The 18,909-nt window shown below is 45.4% G+C and overlaps 1 protein-coding gene across 1 annotated transcript in view; it reads right to left on the bottom strand.

Annotated features, from left to right (window-relative positions):
- LOC142303972 (uncharacterized) overlaps window positions 1-18,909 on the bottom strand; it is a 62,525-nt gene that overhangs the window by 18,664 nt on the left and 24,952 nt on the right. Inside the window, exon 3 of the mRNA XM_075345902.1 lies at window positions 5,373-5,553. Within this exon, the coding sequence (XP_075202017.1) occupies window positions 5,373-5,553 (181 nt within the window). The remainder of the gene's footprint in view (window positions 1-5,372; window positions 5,554-18,909) is intronic.

Below are 18,909 nucleotides of genomic sequence, written 5' to 3'. Positions count from 1 at the left end.
AGGTGAAGGAAAGATCAGTGTCAAGCATAACCCCCAGACAGTGGGCTGCTGCCTAGGACTTATCATTGGGCCACACACAAAGAGGGAGATGTCAGGTTTAGGAAGTTTGGGAGATGGAGAGAAAAGAAGAAGTTCAGTTTTGGAAAGGTTAAGTTTCAGATAGAGAGCAGACATGATGTTGCAAACTGCAGTCAGGCAATCACTTGTGTTCTGTAGTACAGCGGGGGTGAGCTCAGGGGATGAGGTGTATAGCTGTGTGTCATCAGCATAAAGATGGTACTGAAAGCCAAATCTGCTGATGGCCATTCCAATTGGGGCAGTGTAGAGGGAGAAAAGAAGAGGGCCAAGGACTGAAGCTTGAGAGACCTCAACAGTGAGAGGAAGAGGAGATGTGGAGCCAGCAAATGATACATTGAATGAACGGCCAGAAAGATAGGAGGAGAACCAGGAGAGCACAGTGTCCTTTAGGCCGATAGAATGGAGCATAGAGAGAAGGAGATGGTGGTCAACAGTGTCGAAGGCAGCAGAAAGGTCAAGAAGAGTAAGAAGAGAGTGGTCACCGTTACGTTTTGCTGTCAAAAGGTCATTGGTCACTTTGACAAGGGCAGTTTCTGTTGAGTGAAAGGGCGGAAGCCAGACTGTAAAGGATCTAGAAGAGAGTGAGAGGATCTAGAAGAGAGTGAGAGGAGAGTTAATGAAGTAGTGTTAGTACCACTGTTTGAACACCCTGCACCAAGTATTTCCTGGTTTAGCAGTATTGTATGTGATTCAGTGGATGCATGGTGTTCTATATCTTATCTTATCTTAGTTTATTTATTTTAATGAGGTGGTCCACACACAGAACCACTCGATCACCAGTGGCTCCATTGTTCCTGTAGTGCCGGTGCTCATTTGATAATTTCCAGTATCTGATTATTAATGTAGATAATTATTATACTACTAATATTATATCCAGTAACCTCTCACAACGCTTGGATCTTCCATCCGTGAGGCTTGATCCTGCCTTTTACGCCAAGTGTAGAGTGGTGTGAGGCAGTGGTCAAAGGTGAGGGATTGACTCTGTACGCCTCAGCAAGCTACATCAAACACCTGGCCCTGGCCTTAAGCCGTGCAATCCATGCAGTCCGCATACTGCTGCTGGTGTAAACTGACCAGGGCCAGATGATGACTTAAGCCCGCTTTACATGCTACAATATATCTTATGATGTGTCGGTGGGGTCACGTCGTAAGTGACCCACATCCAGCATCGTAAGGTATATTGTAGTCTGTGACAGCTACGTGCGATTGCGATTGAACGTTAAAACGTTCATTGCATGCACGTCGTTCAATTCCTAAAAATTGAACGTCAGGTTGTTCATCGTACCCGGGGTAGCACACATCGCAGTGTGTGACACCCCGGGAACGATGAACTGCAGCTTACCTGTGTCCCGCGGCTCCTGCCGGCAACGCGGAAGGAAGGAGGTGGGCGGGATGTTTACGTGCCGCTCATCTCCGCCCCTCCGCTTCTATTGGCTGGCTGCCGCGTGACGTCGATGTGACGCCAAATGTCCCTCCCGCTCCAGGAAGTGGATGTTCGCCGCCCACATGGAGGTTGTATGGACGGGTAAGTACGTGTGAATAATCGTTTGTGCGTCACGGGCAACAAATTGAACGTGCCGCACATACGATGGGGGCGGGTCACATCGCATACGATATCGTATGCGAAATCGTAACGTGTAAAGCAGGCTTTACATGCATAAAGAGGGAAACTGTTCACTTTGAACCACAACTCTTTACCGGATTTTTCATTATCATTCACGACGTTACACTCTAGATAGCAGACACAAATCTTCCAGCATGCAAACATTATGAGACGCCGTTCATCTTCTTGCTGGGTTCTTTAATTTAACTGGGCTGATATGTCCCAGTGCAAACTCATCCAGCATTAGAGTTCTCAGTGATGGTGACCTTCCTTTCCTGCAGTCCCATGTCCAGTCTCCTTAGGGGTCCAATATTGATAAGAATAAAGCTTTGCACTCCAGGACATCAAGCAGGAAACCACTCTGCAGTCTGACTACATTCACACTCCAGTACAGAATAACCCAGTATCTTGATAGTTTAGGGGCCCGGCCACCAGTAGATGTCACCCAAAACCTTGTCAGCTAGGCTTCCGTCCTCTCGCTCCTAAAACCTGGAGCCACTCCTTTTGTGTTGATCACTAATTACAATACTGTTCACACCCCATGTCTCCACCTACTATTGAGGATCACGCTATCTTGTCTTCTGCCTCATTTGCTCCACTGCCACAAACCACCCACTGTTTGCAACCTCCGTGGCTGATTGAAAATATGTCTCTCACGTATGCTCACTAGGCCTTCACTGATTCTTTCCATAATAAAAGAATCAGTGATTCCGCGATCCTAACGTATTGTTGCCCCTCTATAAACCACTTGTAAGGCCACATCTGGAATATGGGATCCAGTTTTGGGCTCCACATTTTAAAAAGGACATTCAGAAGATAGAGTCAGTTCAAAGGTAACTAGATTATTACAAGGAATGGAGACCGCCCGTATGATGAGGAATGTAGGCCGCCCGTATGATGAGGAATGGAGGCCGCCTGTATGATGAGGAATGGAGGCCGCCCGTATGATGAGGAATGGAGGCCGCCCGTATGATGAGTAATGGAGGCCGCCCGTATGATGAGGAATGGAGGCCTCCCATATGATGAGTGGTTGAAAAAGTTAGATATGTTTAGCTTAGAAAAAAGACGTCTCAGAGGAGATCTCATTATATGTATAAATACATGTGTGGTCAATATAAAGGACTGACACATGACTTATTCCTTCCAAAGACAATACTAAGGACCAGGGGGCACTCACTGCGAGTGGAAGAAAAGCGATTCCGGCAGCTAAATAGGAAAGGCTTCTTTACAGTTAGAGCAGTCAGACTGTGGAATGCCGACCACAAGAGGTAGTAATGGCAGATACTATAACAGCTTTATATCAGGGCAGATGATTTCCTCAGTACACACAACATTGTCAGTTATTAATGACTTAATGACAAAATGTATAATTGTTGGAGGAAGGTTGGACCTAGGTCTTGTTTCATCCTATGTAACTATGTAACTGTTACTTTTCCAGTCAGCTGACCCCTCCCGAGGTGGGCTAGTCTTTACACTTAACTATTTTTTTCCCTGCGGTTTGTTGCTGGGCAGAACTTTCTTAAAAAATATTCTCATATCAATACTATACATAAAACATTATCAACACTGTTACATCTTATAAATGACACACTATGCATTGTACCTTACGTTATGCAGGTGTGGTGCCCCTGAGGCTTCAGTCGCCACAGAGGTACTGCACCTCAGCCAGAGGTGTGGTATTCCATCCTGGGTAAGGAGGTCAATGTCGGTCCATGCAAAAGTACAGCAGACTCACTCAGCAACACATCACCAAACATGGTAAGGGCGTGATTATACCCGAACCAGACCTGGAGGTGGAGTCAGCTGAGCGTGAACAGAGGTGTCGTGTGGAGAGAGAGGAGTTGAAAGTTGGAGAGGAGGAGTGGAGAAGCAAAGACCCGAGGTCTGGAGCTGGTACCACTCGGCCCATACATAGATAGAAGGGTCCCAAAGCCCACGGGAATTCCTATACTACCCCCTGGTCTCATTCCACACATAATCAATGAGTGGAGGGGCATGGTTGCAATTCGGGGACTGGTCCCCAGGCTAGAGGAGATTAAACCCACGTGCTCCCTAGTGAAACCAGTGGCTGAGGTGTCTTGAAGCAAAAAAGCTACCACCGCACATGAATTCACTGGAAAGTGACCCAAAAAGGTCCAACGGGGATAGAACTTCACACCGCCGAACAGGGTTCACAGGCACCGGACAAGGTTCAGTGAGTGAGGGCGCAAGGCAGGAGGGCGAAGCCGGTGCAGACGTCAACCAGGGAAAGAGTACATTAAAGAGAGGTGCACCGGACTTGACCTCTGAACTACCCGGGGTCGGCTGGAGCCCATCACAGTGAATCCCGGCACTCCCAAGGTGGTCCATGGCACATGTGTAACCGGCTACAGTGAGTAAACACCTATTGACTGCACCCCTGAGTCGCTCCATTATTCGCCTGCGCCCGCTATAATAGACTACTACCAACCTCATCTACCCTGGGGTCCAGCTCTACCTGTGGAGAGCTAAACTATCTAAGCTGCGTCACCATCAGTCCCAGAGGTCCCTACTCCGCAGCGGTGGCATCAATCTTGCCATATACCACATACATCACGAAACAACCATCATCCCCTTTATGTTTATTAAACGACACCACCCGGGTCACAGAACCGGGCCCAGCCACCACGACGTCCCAACAGCAGCCAGAGAACCGTGGCTTATTAATGTCTCCCCAGGCCTCGCTGGGCGCGTCACAGGAAGATAACAATACAACACAATTCAAAGGACACATTACATCACAGTATTTACAAAAGACACAAGACACTCTTCACACTACAATACGTGACAAGACAATACAGTGATTGGTATCTTCAGGGAAGGGACATGACCACCATTGTTCACAGCTCTTACATTACCACCCACCATGGCTGGAGAGAAGGATATTCAGATACCACGCACCATGGCTGGAGAGAAGGATACTCAGATATCACCCACCATGGCTGGAGAGAAGGATATTTAGATACCACGCACCATGGCTGGAGAGAAGGATACTCAGATATCACCCACCATGACTGGAGAGAAGGATACTCAGATATCACCCACCATGACTGGAGAGAAGGATACTCAGATATCACCCACCATGGCTGGAGAGAAGGATACTCAGATATCACCCACCATGGCTGGAGAGAAGGATACTCAGATATCACCCACCATGGCTGGAGAGAAGGATATTCAGATACCACCCACCATGGCTGGAGAGAAGGATACTCAGATATCACCCACCATGGCTGGAGAGAAGGATACTCAGATATCACCCACCATGGCTGGAGAGAAGGATACTCAGATATCACCCACCATGGCTGGAGAGAAGGATATTCAGATACCACCCACCATGGCTGGAGAGAAGGATACTCAGATATCACCCACCATGGCTGGAGAGAAGGATACTCAGATATCACCCACCATGGCTGGAGAGAAGGATACTCAGATATCACCCACCATGGCTGGAGAGAAGGATATTCAGATATCACCCACCATGGCTGGAGAGAAGGATACTCAGATATCACCCACCATGGCTGGAGAGAAGGATACTCAGATATCACCCACCATGGCTGGAGAGAAGGATACTCAGATATCACCCACCATGGCTGGAGAGAAGGATACTCAGATATCACCCACCATGGCTGGAGAGAATAATATTCAGATACCATTGGTGACAGATAACATTTACCTCGGTCTCATTGGTTTCCATGAAGCTCCAGTTGTTGGTTGTGCTCGTATTTATATTTATAGTTGTCTCGGTCTCGGCTATACATGGTATTCCAGCTTTAAATGTAAGGGAAGAACCAACTTCAACTGTAAATCCATGGTCATGGGAGAAGGAGCTGCAGGACTTCAATGTTTTACAAAACCTGCCCGAGAAAGACACAGATCTGCTGTTATCACCGGATCACACAGGAAAGTGAGGAGTGAACTCCTGCTGCTCTATAAAGTCTACTGCACATGGAAAAATAGGAGACATTTACAAGTAATAATCAGTATAAAGATGTGGTAACAACAATCTGTACAGATCCCGGGCTATTCTTTTGGTTTTATCATAATAGAGTTCATACAGTCATGGCCGAAAGTGTTGGCACCCTTGAAATTGTTCCAGAAAATGAAGTATTTCTCTCATAAAATTATTGCAAGTTTTCTTATGCAAATGTTAATTTTCTTTGTGTGTATTAGAACAAAACAAAAAAATGAGGGAAAAAAAAAGAAAATTGGATATAATTTCACAGAAAACCCCAAAAATGGGCCGGACACAATTGTTGTCCCCCTCAACTTAATATTTGACTGCTCATCCTTTGGAATAAATAACTGCAATCAATCGCTTCCTCTAACCATCCACAAGCTTCCTACTCCTCTCACCTGGAATTTTGGATTATTCTTTATAAATAGAGATTCCACAAGCAATTACCAGTCTTGCGGCGCTCCTGCTACCGATGGTGGAACAGATTGGATGATTTTCGGTCATATGACTACACCAATATACAAATAAGTAAGGAGATATTTTATTTGTACATTAAAATATGGTTAATTATACAACGCGTTTCGGCTCGGATGTTTTATCCTTCAGCCTTCTTCAGGTATAATTGAGAGAAAAAAGATGTATACATCTAACTTCATGAAGAGGCATGCTTATATGGAGACTAATCTCTCATTCCAAGGTGGAGACATCCTGAACAGATAACCGCGCCCACCCGCCTCTAATCACATTACATAGGATTCGCTTGTAATAAACTAAGAATTACACAGCAATAACAACAACAATATCAAACATTAGAATTATTGAATATTATATAAAAAGACTTTTTGTTTTAAAACTTATTAAAAGTTAAATAAAATTCAACCTTCTTAATTTTTTTTTTTTCTTCCTCCTTCCCCTTATTTATATATAAAGTTATTATACATTTTCCACTACATCATTCAAACCGATTAGATACAAACTCTGGAGGCGATAAATCCAATAAGCTTCCTTACAGTTTAACATTTTACATCGGTTGTTTATATTAGTGGATATTTATTCTAAAGGTGTAACTTTTATACAAAATTTATATAGAGTGTGTGCCAATTGTTGCCACTTTTGCTGTTGCTTGACCTTAATTTTTGGAAATGTGGAGACTCCAAGTAAGGTTTCCAAGTTCGCTTTTGTCTATAGTGCCAGGGGTATGGGAGCACCAGCCCTACGCCTGTGACTCATGCATCTCTTTATTGTTAAAATTAAAATTCCAGGCCACATCCTATGTTGAAGTCAACGCTATCAGGCAGTGTTTAAGTTACTATGCATTGGAGAACACAGCCACACAGCTGCAGAGTTGGACCACTCTCCAGGCACAGTTTGATCAATATCTGTATCTATTGAACTTGAAGCCAGGGAAGGCCGTGTGCGAGAATAGTGCAAATGGGTTGGTGATACTATGCTTGGGTGACATCTCATGTGCATTGCGTGGCTCACGTGCTCAACCTGGTTGTACAGAAATTTCTAGGGCACTATTTCTGTCTGGATGCACTGAAGCAGAAGGCACGGTCACTGTGTTCTCACTTTTTAAAATGTAAATACCAGGCAAAATCCTATGTGTTGCATGGACCATATCTTTCTGCTGTGCAAAGATACTATGGGGAAACTGGGGAGGGAGGAGAAATTAATGCCACTGTCCTGCTGTCTGCCTGAAATGTTTATAAATCTCTAAACTCCAAGATGGGTTTCCAAGTTGTGTTTTGTCTGTACTGGCAGGGGGATGGGAACACAAGCCCTACGCCTCTCTCTCATGCACCTTTATATTTTTCTGTCAATTGCCTAGGAAGCTAATGGCTATGCCAAAACAGCGGTGCTGCACTCTAAATTGTATTTTTGCTGTTTTGGAAGTTTTTCAACCCCCCAAAAGTGTTTTATTTGCCTCTCATTGGATTCAATGAGGTTCGAAAATGTTTGATAAAGGTTCGAAATTCGGTTCAGTAAAGGTTCGATGAACGTACCCCTGATTCAATTGGGCTCGATGAACCGTACCTCCAGATGGGGGGAGCAGTGAATATGCATGAGGGATAATGACTAAACCCAGAATCAGTGTTACAGCTGCACGGAGACTGCCAAGTATTTCCAGATTTAACCATTCTCCTTTCTTTTTTTTTAACAATTATTTTCCTAGCCAATCAAAGCCATGCCACTACTTGACATGGCTGTGATGAGGCCAGAAGTGGATAGTTTCTGCAATAGTATAAATGCGAAACGTTACTGAACAAAGGCCGAATTTTACCAATTTTGCAAAGTGTTCAGGAATCCAAACGTGAAACCGATTGGGCAAGGCTCATGGCGAATTTGAGAATTGCAAAGCTTTTTCAAACAAGTTTGCTCATCTCTGACAATCAGCAAGATTTCTCACTCTCACAGACCTGTTATTTTTTCTTTAAAGGCTACTTTACACACTGCGATATCGGTCCCGATATCGCTAGTGTGGGTACCCGCCCCCATCTGTTGCTCGACACGGGCAAATCGCTGCCCGTGCCGCACAACATCGTCCAGAGCCGTCACACATACTTACCTGTCCGGCGACGTCGCTGTGACCGGCGAACCGCCTCCTTTCTAAGGGGACGGTCCGTGCGGCGTCACAGCGACGTCACTGAAGCGTCACTGAACCGCCGCCCAATAGCAGCGGAGGGGCGGAGATGAGCGGGACGTAACATCCCACCCACCTCCTTCCTTCCACATAGTAGCCGGGAGGCAGGTAAGGGGAGCTTCCTCGTTCCTGCGGCGTCACACGCAGCGATGTGTGCTGCCGCAGGAACGAGGAACAACTTCGTTACTGCTGCAGTAACGATTTTTAAGAATGGACCCCCATGTCGCCGATTAGCGATTTTGCATGTTTTTGCAACGATGCAAAATCGCTTATCGGTGTCACACGCAACGGCATCGCTAATGCGGCCGGATGTGCGTCACAAATTCCGTGACCCCAATGACTCCGCATTAGCGATGTCGCAGCGTGTAAAGCCCCCTTAAGAAGCCCTCTAAATCTGTACTCATTAACTGTATTAATTGCACTTGTTTGAACTCGGTACCTGTATAAAAGAAACCTTTCCACACACACAATCAATCACAAGCTAACCTGTCCACCATGGCCAAGACCAAAGAACTGTCTAAGGACACCAGGAAAAAAAATGTAGCTATGAGCTAAAGGCTAATAGGCAAGCAGCTTGGTGAGACGGCAACAACAGTTGTCACAATTGTTAGAAAATGGAAAAAACAAGGTGACTGTCAATCTTACTCGGTCTGGGGTTCCATGCAAGAGCTGGACTCGTGGGGTAAGGATGATTCTGAGAAAGTTCAGGAATCAGGAAAAAACTACACCGGAGAACTTGGTCATTGATCTGTATAGATTTGGGACCACGATCTCAAAGATTGCAGTTAGTAACACATTTTACCGTCATGGATAAAAATCCTGCAAAGCATGCAACGTCTCTCTGCTCAAACCAGCACATGTCCAGGCCCGTTTAACATTCACTGATGACCATTTGGATAATCCATAGGAGGCATGGGAGAAGGTCATGGGGACAATAGAGACAAAAATAGAACTTTTTGGTATCAAATCAATATCATCTTCCTAACCAGGAAGCTTGGGGGTGGAAACAGCATATTTTTGGGGTGCTTTTCAGCAAAGGGGAAAGGACAACTGCATCATATAGAAGAGAGGAGGGATGAGGTCATGTGTTGCAAGCTTTTGGCAAACAACCTCCTTCTCAGTAAGAACAATGAAGATGGGTCGTGGCTGGATCTTCCAGCCTAACAATGAGCTGAAACACACAGCCAGGGCAACAAAGGAGTGGCTTCGTAAGAAATATTTCAAGGTCCTGGAATGACGTGCGATTTTTAGAAAATTAGGGACGAATCTGCGATGAACGAGAAGGTGAGTATTTCTGCCCATTCACCGCTGTCACACGCTACGATATCACTAACGAGGCCGGATGTTGCCACGTACGACGTGACCTCGCCGACATCTCGTTAAATATATCGTAGCGTGTAAAGCCCGCTTAAAGCACACAAGGGGGTAAAGCCAATCCATGCTCAGGGAGAAATAAAGTGCAGGGAAGAAATAAACAAACAATGAGGATATTTCCAGAGCACACCAAATAGCACTCAGCAGCTCACCAATCTCTGGATCACAATGCACAATGACTGGTATTGATAGCGCTATAATCGGCATGGAGGAACAGGTTCCACCCTCTTTTAAAGGGCGGAGGTGGCTGTGATAGGTCTTCTGCAACCTGTGAACCTAGCAGCTATTCACAGGCCAGCAGGAATTAATTCTTGCTAGACTGATTACCAGTGAGCACAAAACTGGTTGACGCCCAGCTCTATCCGAGCAACGGAACTACCAGGTGGCGTGTCAGACTCTGCAGTGTGAACAGAGTCAGAAGTCACCATGCCCGGTGAGTGAAGAACACCACATGACACACGCACAGATTGGTTACAGTATCCCTCTGCTTTCAAACACAAACATCGGGTCCAGTATCCTTTCACTCTCACACACACACACACACACACACACACACACACACACGGTTGCCACCAGGAATTTCACGGTCCCATACTGGCAAAATTTTCATGCCCTCTTGAGTATATGTGTAGGCTGTAACCCAGCTCCGTCTCCACCCCTCAAACCATCCACAATCTCAATGCCCTCTTGGAAAAACTCCAATTCTGCACTTCATTCTAATCACATATTAATAGGCCACATCAAACACCATCTGCTGGCTGAAAATATTATTTATATAATGTAGATATCTATTATAGAGGCTGCCCTCTGTATAATCTCCCCTCACTAACTGCCCCTCTGTGTAATATCCCTCACATACACTGCCATTCTGTATATTATCCCCCCCACAAGCTGCCTCTCTTTATAATATCCTACCACACACACTGCTCCTCTGTATAATTTCGCCCAAAACACACACTGTTCCTCTATATAATATCCCACTCACACACACTGCTCCTGTGTATAATATCCCCCCAGACACACACCCTCTGTATAACATCTCCCACATACACTGCTCCTCGCAACACTTTTCTATTAAAGAAGTAGTGGGCAGCACAGAGTAATAAATGTAAATAAAGGGAGGATTGCTAAAGCTGTATATTAAAAAATGTGCACACTCAGCTATTTACAGTGGGTACAGAAAGTATTCAGACTCCTTTAAATTTTTCACTCTGTTTCATTACAGCCATTTGGTAAATTCAAAAAAGTTCATTTTTGTCTCATTAATGTACACTCTGTACCCCATCCCCCAACTTGACAGAAAAAAAACAGAAATGTAGACATTTTTGCAAATTTATTAAACAAGAAAAACTTAAATATCACATGGTCATAAGTATTAAGCCCATTTTCTTAGACACTGATATTTAAGTCACATACCATCCATTTCCTTGTGATCCTCCTTGAGATGGTTCTACCCCTTCATTGGAGTCCAGCTGTGTTTAATTAAACTGATAGGACTTGATGTGGAAAGGCACACATCTGTCTATATAAGACCTCACAGCTCACAGTGCATGTCAGACCAAATGAGAATCATGAGGTCAAAAGAACTGCCCAAGGAGCTCAGAGACAGAATTGTGGCAAGGCCCAGATCTGGCCAAGGTTACAAAAGAATTTCTGCAGTACTAAAGGTTCCTAAGAGCACAGTGGCCTCCATAATCCTTAAATGGAAGAGGTTTGGGACCACCAGAATTCTTCCTAGACCTGGCTGTCCAGCCAAACTGAGCAATTGTGGGAGAAGAGCCTTGGTGAGACAGGTAAAGAAGAACCCCAAGATCACTGTGGTTGAGCTCCAGAGATGCAGTAGGGAGATAGCAGAAACTTTCATAACGTTAACTATCACTGCAGCCTCCACCAGTCAGGCCTTTATGGCAGAGTGGCTCGATGGAAGCCTTTCCGCAGTCCAAGACATATGAAAGCCAGCATAGAGTTTGCAAAAAAACATATGAAGGACTCTCAGACTATGAGAAATAAGATTTTCTGGTCTGATGAGACGAAGATAGAACTTTTTGGTGACAATTCTAAGCGGTATGTGTGGAGAAAGCCTGACACTGCTCATCACCTGCCCAATACAATCCAAACAGTGAAACATGGTGGTGGCAGCATCATGCTATGAGGGTGTTTATCAGCTGCAGGGGTAGGACAACTAGTTACATTTGAAGGAAAGATAAATGCAGCAAACAACAGAGATTTCCTGGAAGAAAACCTCTTCCAAAGAGCTCTGGACCTCAGACTTGGCCGTATGTTTACCTTCCAATATGACAATGACTCTAAGCACACAGCTAAAATAATGAAGGAGTGGCTTTAGAACAACTCTGTGACCATTCTTGACTGGCCCAGCCAGAGCCCTGACCTAAACCCAATTGAGCATCTCTGGAGAGACCTGAAGATGGCTGCAATCTAACGTTCACCATCCAACTTGATGGAACTGGAGAGGATCTGCAAGGAAGAACTGCAGAGGATCCCCAAATCCAGGTGTGAAAAACTTGTTGCATCATTCACAAGAAGACTCATGGCTGTACTAGCTCAAGAGGGTGCTTCTACTTGTGCCACCCCTGCAGCAGTCGAACTGCTTGGATCCGGGGTTTGCTGTGGCTCGAGGGTCTCCGAATCCTGGGGCTTGTGTCCACTCAAATGTAAAGGGGGGTATTTACAGGGGATAAGAGTTTGTGACGCCACCCGTGGTTCACGGTAAGGGGAGTACCACCACTGCTGATGGGAGTACCCGGGGGAGATGGAGGGGGGGCAGTCAGATGATGTTCCCTCCACAGGTAGGGGAGGCCCCAGGACTCTGGATGGTGGAGCACAGGGGAGCGTGGTGCAGGTTGGACACAGGGGAGGGCAGCCTACTCACTTAGGCCATGTTGGTATTGATGTGACCATAAAGCAGACTCTGACACAGAAGTAAACCAAGTCTCTGGGTGCCGCTGCCACTTCAGGGGAGCTCATCCGGGAGTCCGCTCCCATTGGTATTGCGGATGGTCTGTACCCTGCCTCCATGCACTGTATTTTAAGTGTTCTGAGTGACCCCTCGGCTTGAAGCTGTCGGGGTCCCACTCCCTGCTGTTAAGTGAGGGAGCTGTGCTCTCGATGGCTGACACTTGGGATTTTAGTGGGCCGCATAAGCTGGAAAGCCCTATCCCCCTCTTTCTGTTGGTGCCTTCGATCTTCGAGCTCTTGGGGAAAGTTCATAAGAGACTATCCTCCACAAGTGAATTATCAGGTTGCTTGGAGCTACTCCCCGATCTAGGGTCCAGTACCCCACCATGCTCGGTACCGGTTTGGTTACTAGGTACTCCAGTGCCGACCGTTCTCTGAAACTATGTCTGGCATACTTTTCTAATACCCTGCGACCAGGTCTCTGACTCCTCCTGTCCCAGACCACCGTCTACGACCTAGCCAAATGTCCCACAGAGAGCTCCAACTCCCTCAGCTCCTCACTCTCTGAGGGCTACTACTCGACTGACTGTAAGCTCTGCTCTGCTCTCCTCTCCACTTCCTCCCTCCCATCAGTTTGCCTGACCCCTAGGTGGGTGGGCCTTTTCCAGCTAGACCACCCACTGGTGTGTCTGACAGGGTGTGGTGAGATGTGTGACTAGGATTTGGATGCTGATGGAGCAATACCAAAGGTTAGGATCCCAGAACCATGGGGGTTTGAGCCCTGCACCAAAAGAGAAAGGAGTGCAGTACCCTGTGACACCCTGACTAGTTCAGGGGTGTCACATACTTAATACTGAGCAAAGGGGCTGAATACTTCTGACCATGTGATATTTCAATTTTTCTTGTTTAATAAATTTGCAAAAATGTCTACATTTCTGTTTTTTTTCTGTCAAGATGGGGTACAGAGTGTGCATTAATGAGAAAAAAATTGAACTTTTTTGAACTTACCAAATGGTCGCAATGAAACAAAGAGTGAAAAATGTAAAGGGGTCTGAATACTTTCCGTATCCACCATATATATAAACATGGCTTTTATTGATACAAATAAATAAGGCTGACAAAAAGAAAAAGAAAAAGAATAGATGAAATAAGGAGATGGACATAATAATCCTTTACTTATTTCCAATGAAGTTTCAGGCACTGATAATAGAGTGCAAAATAAGTATATAACCAAGTTAGTGTCTGCAGATAAATAATCCCAAAACACACAATACCTGGTTGTAGAGCCTCATCTCAAAGGTATCGTGGCAGTAAATCAATAGTCATTTTATATGATGGTTTTTCTGGTGATACAGTAATTTTGCTGTGGTTCTGGAGATCTATTCATTTTTTCAGGCAGTGGTTTTGGTGGTGTAGTCCTTTACTGTCAGTAGTTCTATTCTGGTAATGTACCCATGCACTGAAGGTGATTCTGGTGATGCTATTTTTAATGATAGTGGTTTTAGTGATATATTGGTATCCTGGTTCCGTTTATGTAGTTGTGTATCTCCAATGGGGATGTAGTTGTTTTTCACTATGATGATTCTGGCAATATAGTCATGTACTGACGGTGATTCTGGTGTTGTAGTCGTGAACTGACGGTAGCTGTGAAGATAAAGTCGTGTACTGACGGTGGTTTTGGTGATGTAGTCATGTACTGATGGTAATTCTGGTGATGTCATATTTAACAATGGTATTTGTAGTGAGAGATTAGTGTACGGACAGTGGGTCAGGTTAAGAAGTTGTGTATTGTTGATGGTTGTGGTGATGTAGTCATTTTTCATCATGATGGTTCTGATGATATAGTTTCTGTACTGACAGTGGCTCTGGTGATGTAGTCATGTACTGACAGTAGGTCTGGCGATGTAGTCATAAACTGACGGTGGTTCTGTTGAGCTACTTGTGTAATGTCAGTGGTTCTGGTGATGTAGTCATTTACTGATGGTGATTGTGATTGTGTTTATGTAGTCATGTAGTGACGAGTAGTCATGTGCCAACAGTCTTTCTGGTTATGTGGTCACGCTGATTCTGCTGTTAAATTTGTTTACTGACAGTGGTTCTGGTGACTCGTATATTAACATTGGTTCTGGTGTGATATTGGTCTTCTAATGACAATTCTTGTGATGTAGTTGTATACTGACAGTGACTATGGTGATGTATATGTGTATTGATGGTGGTTCTGGTGTTGTCGTCATGTAGATGTAGTAATATTTCATTTTTTGGAGTTGATACTACATCGATAAAGGTTCAGTGTGTAGGACTAAAACTACAACTGTCTGAATGAGGCCAAATAAATTTTAATTAAAGCCCTCATAAACTTTAGACACTTGACGAAACATTTAGCAGGCTATAATCTTACTCGTGTCTCCCATACACAGGACTGCCTACGCTGCTGAGTGGTATTCCATTTCTATGAGAGATCCACTAATAAACATCTCTAGCTATGGCTAATAAGAGAACAAAAGGATCTACAGTCCAAAATTGGACACGAGTATCCTTATCTCCAACAACACTCATCAGTCAGAGACACAAATACACATTAGACTGTCGGCAGAGCCGGTCCATATCTCTGGGGTTCAGTCAATAAGACTCTATTATATATGGATGCCCTAATTACTACACTTTTAGGGTATGGGCACACAATAGACATCTGTAAAACCTGTAACTTGTTGAGATTGAAGACGCTTGGAGACACATTGATGTCTATTTTGTCCTGAAGCAGCTTTTTTAGTTCTTTTCATCTGGGTTTCCTGACATCTTTTAGCTTCTGCTTGTTATTTAAAATGTACAGTATTAAATACAGTGAGTTGCTTCCAAGCAAAAGCTGCCCCTCAAAAAAGGTAAGGACTAGGGCTGAGCGGACTCAGACTGTAAAAGTCTGGATACGCGAGCTTTCAAAGTTGCCCGGGTGCCGGGCGCAGGCCCGGGATTCTGGGTATTTGATCCGGATCCGGCACTCGAGAAAATAAAAAATAAAGGAAAAAGAAAGAAAATAGGAATGAAGGAAAAGCTTCATACTTATGCCCAGTCCAGATTGTGCCTGTTTCTTTAAGTACATTCACTTATATGTAATATCATGTTATATGTTATAAGTAAAGCATTTCTCATTTGTTGTGTTCTAGCACCATCTACTGGTGAAAACTGTAAGAATCTGAAGTGTGCCTTGGGTGTTATCCTATTGGCCAGTTCTTGGTCACATGGCTCAATAGGTGGAGCTATTCTCCAGCCTCTGTCTGGAAAGAACTGGAATGAGCTGGTTCTGGCTGAGTCTCCTCTGAGGGAAGACATTATGTGGAGTTTCTCTTCACCACAAGACTCCTACTAGGCCCGAGGCCTAGAATTTCACCATTTACTGACTTTTACAGCCAATATGCTGAAGGCTTCCTATCCTGAATCCTCACTGGCCAGATATACATCTCTTCAGACAGTAGGGCATACTGACTATATACAAGATCCTACTGCACGCAGATTGGGGAAGTTTGAGGGTCTCCCACCCCACTGCAATATTAGTGGCTTTCATGCCATTGTCCACGCACCAACCGTCCGGTCCCCATAGCGCGCTGGGTATGTGTCTACATTTGCTTACAAGTACTGCACGTGTCTGAACTAGCAGTGAAATCAACCCCAGGACTCCAGGTCTGTACAATCTTATTATCATATCTACCCTCTAAGCTCAATAGACTCTGAATGTGCTTTTAAAAGCATACCAGTATTACATCTGAAACAAATCGTGCTCTTAAAGCTCCAGAACCCTAATTGCACTTCAGCATTCAACTCCAAGCTGTATTTGCCGTGGCCTACCCACAAAAGACTGTGAAACACAGTATATTCCATGTTGTTTTCCTTTGTTCCTGCTGTATTAAAGCAACTGTTATCCCCAAGACCGTGTCTATGGACTGTCCATCAGCTGTGGATACTGTATGGGGGTGGATAGCAGGGAACATCAGGGCCTTGTAGACCACCCAGGGAACACGGCCCCTGCAACCTCATACCAGAACAGCAACTGTGACATATAGAACATTTGAGGTCCTCTGTCCCTGTGCCTTTACACTTACCCAGGCTCCAGCCTGGCTGTACACTGCTCCTGCTGCCTCCCTCTGCCGCTCATTTCATATGCACAACTTTTTCCGCCCATCAGCCAGCCTGGTATCTGTGATTGTGCAGTCAGACACACCCCAGTCTTTGTGACACCATCTGACTGCTTCCACTCACAGAAGCTGTCTTCAGGTCATTGCTGGCATGGCTCATCCTGGGCCTCCTAGTATACGATTCATGCATCAGGAGGTGCAGGCTGAGCAGAGGGGGAAACATTACCAGCTTGGCTCATCCTGGGCCTCCCAGTGCATGATTCATGCATCAGGAGGTGCCGGCTGAGCAGAGGAGAAAACATCACCAACACGGCTCATCCTGGGCCTCCCAGTGCACAATTCATGCATCAGGATTCACAAGCTGAGCAGAGGGGGAAACATCGCGGGCACAGCACATTCTATGCTGCCTACTTAATGAAGCAGGCCGCTCAGGCTGAACAGAGGAGTAGAAATCTCGGGCGCAGCTCATCTTGAGAGGCCTGCTTCAGGAAGCAGGCCGCTTTGGCTGAGCAGAGCAGGACACATCGCAGGCTGCATTTTGAACATGTCCCCCTATCACGTGACCAAATACGTTATACTTGGAAGGAGCCCATACATTCTAGCATCTACCTTTACTTTTAGTGCACGATCTAGACCCACGCAGATTCAGAAGCAAATGCGCGACCCAAAAGCAGCTTGCCGCCATGACACAAAGCATGGGTGAGCATCCCCCTATACCCTCCACCAACATTTTTAATCCCCGGATTCTGGCTCCCATAGACATATATTGACCGAATCCGAATATTTTAAGAATATTAAGTCCCAGTTTTTTGCGTGTCCGCTCAGCTCTAGTAAGGACATATCTTTTAAATGCTTTGCATATTTGAAAACCTGTAGAGGTTAAAAGAAATGTGATATCAAATAAATCTGTTTTGAACAATTGGAAAATGTGAACGTATTAATGTTTTTCTTTTTTTATAAAATATGAACTTTTATTGTGGTAAAAATATGAAAAATAGATTTAGAAGGTTTGATATTTTCCACTTTTCAACACTAGGGGATAAAGTTGCTGAAAATTGCCATAAAAATCTTGTGTATTACGACTGCAGTAGCAGCGGGCGCCAGCGTCTGACGAGGTGTGATGTCACTGCTCCCCTTCTCAGTGTGTACTAAAGGGTGGGGGAGGCTGAAGTTCAGGATCACAGTGTGGAATTGTGACGCCCCGGACTAGCCAGGTAGTCACAGACAGGCCCTTGCACAAACATCCGTCCCCTAACAAGGTAACAGCAGCCAACCTGAAAACCCTAAATCACCCCTCTCAGGTCTTGACATTCACACCAGGGGGCGGAGCCAGGCGGTTGGCCACGCCCACCGAGGAGTTCGGATAGCCTGAGGCGGGAAAACACAACAGATTAGTTTTGGAGGTGAAGGAGAGTAGTAGCAAAGCAAACGTCTGTCAGGGATCTGGGTCGTAGCCCGGATACCCTGTCACCAGGAGGCAGACGGTGGTTGCCGCCTGCAGGAGCCGGGAAGATGGCTAGTGGAACCGTAAGGGACCGGGACAGGGTAGTGGCCCACCGGTACCGAACCGTGGAACCAACTGGAAACCGGAGCACCAGGAGGGGTACTTAGACCTAGAACAAGGTCCAGAAGCCACTGGAACACGTCGAATTCACTGATTGAGGTCTGGACCTTAGGTCTTTATCCGTCCCAAGACCCGAAAGATGGTAACAGCCCACCGAGGGGGATAGAAAGCCACCGCACAGGCAGAGAGATCCCACAGGCCAGCGCCTGCGGGCAACCGGGTTCTCCGACACACATGCTACAGATGCTGCGATTACTTACTAAATGGAAAACTGCTGGGGAAATCAGACATGGAAAAAGACTTAGGCATCTTAGTCAATAAGAAGCTAAATTGGAGTGCCCAGTGTCAGGCAGCAGCCACCAAAGCAAATAGAGTGATGGGATGCATTAGAAGAGGTCTGGGGGCAGGAGATGAAAACATCATTCTCCCTCTGTACAAATCACTCGTCAGATGACAATTGGAGTATTGTGTGCAATTTTGGGCACCGGTGCTCAAGAAAGACATTACTGAACTTGAAAGGGTTCAGAGGCGGGCAACTAAAATAATAAGTGGAGTGGGTGCATTACAATACACGGAAAGGTTATCAAAATTAGGTCTATTTACTCTAGAAAAGAGAAGACTTAGGGGAGA

This window comes from Anomaloglossus baeobatrachus, chromosome 1 (assembly GCF_048569485.1).
Source record: "Anomaloglossus baeobatrachus isolate aAnoBae1 chromosome 1, aAnoBae1.hap1, whole genome shotgun sequence".
Classification (NCBI taxonomy): domain Eukaryota; kingdom Metazoa; phylum Chordata; class Amphibia; order Anura; family Aromobatidae; genus Anomaloglossus; species Anomaloglossus baeobatrachus.
The sequence above is the reverse complement of the archived record's forward strand: the minus strand, read 5'-3'. Positions and strand labels throughout refer to the sequence as shown.